Below are 4,304 nucleotides of genomic sequence, written 5' to 3' on the forward strand. Positions count from 1 at the left end.
TAACCACGCAGTCGTGGGTGAACAGGGAGTACAGGAGGGGCCCAAGTGTTGAGGCTCAGTGTGGCAGACGCGTTGTTGCCTACCCTTACCACCTGGGGGTGGCAGAGGGAGGTGTTTAGTCCCAGGGTCCTTAGCTTTTCCAACCACACTGTAGCTGGGAAACCAGTCACCCTCAAATGGTGCACCTTTAGCCCCTTGTCAGCTACACTGGGGTGGAACTAGTGAAAGCAATGTCCAAAAACATTGCCTGAAACTTGATTTTCAAAAATAACTGGAAATTGAGGAATCTGCTTTTAAACTGATGCACCCAATGTGGTAGGATTCTGACCCATATTGCAACAGACTAGATGGAACTAGCAAAGCCTTCATTTCTACACTGCTGGGTTGACATTTGCTATAAAGCAGTCACATTAAAATGTAGAAAATCCATTTTGGCCCAAGTGTAATGTTCACGGAACTACGCTATTCTATTGAATCCTACATTCATCCAACTCAAACCTTGCCTCATTATTACAAACTTCAATTTTCCCCTGAAGTTCTACCCATTGATATGAAATGCTGAGACCAGACCATTCAATGCCTTTCACATTTTATTAATCCAAAGAGTGCAGTAGATCTTCACATTCGTTTGCTGGTCCTCTTGTATGACATGCCAGACAGAGTCATGGTCTGGAAAGAGAAAGCATCTGTAATCATTACACTCAATAAATCCATGCCAGTACACTATGCTTACCAAACCGGACGTGCTCGTTCTCACATTGAACAAAATCACCCACACTAGAAGCGATCAGGACATGCAGGTTGAAATATCAAGACAAACCCCGGAACAGTTATATTTGGGGCAAAAAGCATTTCATATTTATGACAATTTAGCTAGGCTAGCTCATTTGTCCTAGTATATAAATATTGGGTTGTTATTTTACCTGAAATCTCTGACAATTAAGCCACAGAACACCGAATGTTTCTCATCATCTCGCCTCCTTTATATGGCGGTTGACAACCAACGTTACAACTGACCAGAGTGTGGACCTTAAAGTTCCTCTTTCAATCACCCACATGGGTATATGCTCCTAAGAACCAATGAGGAGATTGGAGAGGCCAGACTTGCAGCACATCAAATAGAACCAATTTCTATTTTAGCACCTGGCCACGCAGATGCTTGCTGAGGCGCGCGAGCAGTGTGGGTGCAATGATTGAATAACACCTACATTTATTTTGCGACGCGAGTGGTGGGGTCAGCATGTAATTAGGACATTGGCGGCAGCAAACTGTTGAATTGCGTTCACGGCACTGTCATAGACTACCCATTTTGTTAATGGTATAAATTAACCCTGAAATTGTGACGCTTCGTGAAACCCCCAGCCATATGCCCCACTCACGTTGACGAGGGTGTTTGCGTCTGTAAGTTGTGACATATTCGATCCCATTCAGGATGGCCGTCAGCTTGTTACCCTCCCTCGTCACCACAGACTGAAACAGGAGAGGTCAACGGTTAGATCTGAAAGCAGTGGTCACCAACTACAGTCAACTAGGACCAATTTAACAGGCCCAAGTTGGATGGCCATATATGGAGAAGAAAAAGTGTGACAGTGTGCGAGTTGGTTTTGAGACGTAACTGTGCGCCCAGTCCCTGGAGAGCAGAGGAGATTCTGCCAACGAAAGTCAGTCCTCCCACAACATCACTGGGACCTGAACTAACCATAGTGACCCCACATCAGCTGAACTTATAGTGTAGTTAGATACTGGCTGTATATGTAGGGAGATGGATAAACCCAGGCTACATGTATGAAACTCATGGTTGGGTTGTGACATGCGCCACTCACATTGACCTTCTCCCCGGTCGGCGACTCGAGCTCCGTCTCCTGGCCAATGGTGAAGGAGTTGGTGAGGATCTTTGTCCCCGTGGTGACAGTCACCTTGAAGTGGTCTCCAGTCTCTTCAATCTCAGAGATGCTCTTGATGTCTTTGCCCTCCTGGATAAGCTCATCAGGGAGACCTACATGTTTGCGGCAGCGAGAGAGTCATATACGGTGCTTTTTAGTACTACAAAAAGTGAAGTGGGAAATGAATACTGAATTATTACTACTGAAGTAAAGCGCTGATGCACTATAATATGGCAACACAATGATGGCTAGCACATATCATTCTGAGGACAATACGTTTTAGGGCTTGGTTATTTTGCATACCACATTCTGGCAATGGTGCAGGACAGTTGCTTGGCTTTGAAACATTCTCATTAAGGAATTTGACAAAATGTTATTTTCTTGGCATTTCATTATTTGATCAGAATATTTCCTGAAAGTTCAAACATTTAATTTAAGGTAAAGTTCTAGGAACATTAGTCATTTTACATTGGGAATGTTCTCAAGTTGTTCAGATGACTTTAAATATTCTCCTGTGGGAATGTCAGTACTTTAGCATAATGTTCTGTAGGTTCTCATAGTTAGTTAGTCATGTTCTCAGAACACTAAGAACATGCCATACAAAAACACTAATCAAAACGCATTCCGTTCTCAGCTTCAACAACCGCCATCTTCTCTTAAGTGTGTTGAACACAGTAGTTGGCCACACCTGATCTTATTGAGTGCTTGTTCCTGTTGAAATGGTCTGAAGAGACTAAATTTATAGTTACAAAACTAATGCATGACAACTCCATCCTGGTGGCACAGTGGATTCATTCCACGGATAGAGGACAGAAGACCATACGTTTGAATATCAATGACACAATAAATGATTAATGCCTAGGCAAATCATTTAACAATCCCATTGGTGCTGGAAGTTCAAAATAGTTAGCCCAAACCAAACTAGCGGTGTTAAGTCTTAAATTAAACATTCAGTGAAAGTTATTCAAAAGAAACCTATAATTTGTTGTTAAATCTAACACCATTGCAAGTACCCATTGCATTCGCAGTCACCATTGAACATCATTACTGAAAGGACTATGACTTCTGAAATTAACACCCCAAGTCTAATCAAATGTACAAACCCAACTTCAAGACTTACCAACAGCCTCCATGAAAGACTCAAAGTTGTCATGTGACTCCATCTGGTATTTCCCTGAGAAAGACATGGTGACTATATGACAGTGACAGTAGAGTCAGCCACAGCTCCCTGCTCGTCTTTATACCCCCATCTATCCAGCCCTGCACTCATTAACTAACTAAAGGTGTCTATAATTGAGAACCCCTCCCTCATGTCTTCCCTGCTACTTGCCTGTAGGCACAGATCTAGGATCAGCTTCCCAGCCAAGGGCAACTAATCTACATCGCAATGGTCAACTTTATTGTACTCCACTTCTCATCCTCTCTTCTTCTACTTTGGCGGTGTGAGTGATCATTGATCTGATTTGATTAACAAGAACTCCTCGACTCCTTAGAAAAATGATAAGCAGTCTCATCATTGTAATACAAGTGTATGGATCAATCAACACATTTCAAATTCAACTTGACTTTATCTCGCTATACACCTGTGTTGAAATTAAACTAGGCTACATTGCACTTTGAGTTGAGAGGTGTATTTTGTCTCCCTGCACTATAAAAAAGTTGAATCAATGTACAATTGTAAGGCAGCAGACTGCAATAGGATTGTGAGTTTGCAAAAATGTTTGGCATATAGCTGAACCAACATACATTCTCAGGTTGAATTTTAATGTTCACTCAACTTTTCATTTGATGTTGAGTGAACATACAATTCAACTTGAAAAATTGGAATCCAGCCAGAGAACGTTAATCACCCCCAACCTGCACTGACAATGGCTGCCAGGAAATACTTCTATTTGATTTAGGTAGTCTCAATAATAACTGGCACAGCCATCTCAGTAACAGATGCAAAAAGTCAAACTAATAACAGATTGGATTACTTTAGAAAAATGTATGTTACTTATGTTGGTGTAGCTTAAGATAATCAACCAATCAATGTACATGAAAAAACACAAGTCTAAAAAGAAAACAATTCAACGTACAATTGTAAATCAACCAGCTGCAATAGGGTTGTGAGTTTGCTCCACATCTGGGAATATAGCTGAACCAACATACAGTGTTGACTTCCAAAAACAAACATGAAATTGTAATTAGACTCAACAAGTTTTTATACATACAGCTCACTGTGAGCAAAGTTTGTTGAAAGAACAAACGTTCACCCATTAGCTACATTTATTTTCCTTCTGAAGTCCAACAAACTCAGAGAATAACACTGATTAATCAATTGGTTAAGTGAAGACACTTGCCAGTCGGTCAGCGCATGCTCGGAGTACACGTCCTGGTAATCGTTCTAGCCCTTGTGAATGTTGACCTGTTTAAAGCTCT

At 41.4% G+C, this 4,304-nt stretch overlaps 1 protein-coding gene across 1 annotated transcript; it reads right to left on the reverse strand.

Moving 5' to 3' along the window:
* Positions 1–577: 577 nt before the first annotated feature.
* Positions 578–3,135, reverse strand: LOC110519741 (fatty acid binding protein 1-B.1). The gene is given in 5 exon segments (XM_036980108.2): positions 578–669; positions 1,380–1,407; positions 1,409–1,470; positions 1,824–1,996; positions 3,004–3,135. Coding segments are annotated over 5 exon segments (381 nt in total). The 5' UTR covers positions 3,071–3,135; the 3' UTR covers positions 578–618.
* Positions 3,136–4,304: the final 1,169 nt, after the last annotated feature.

This window comes from Oncorhynchus mykiss, chromosome 6, assembly GCF_057628025.1.
Source record: "Oncorhynchus mykiss isolate SJ-2025 chromosome 6, ASM5762802v1, whole genome shotgun sequence".
NCBI lineage: Eukaryota > Metazoa > Chordata > Actinopteri > Salmoniformes > Salmonidae > Oncorhynchus > Oncorhynchus mykiss.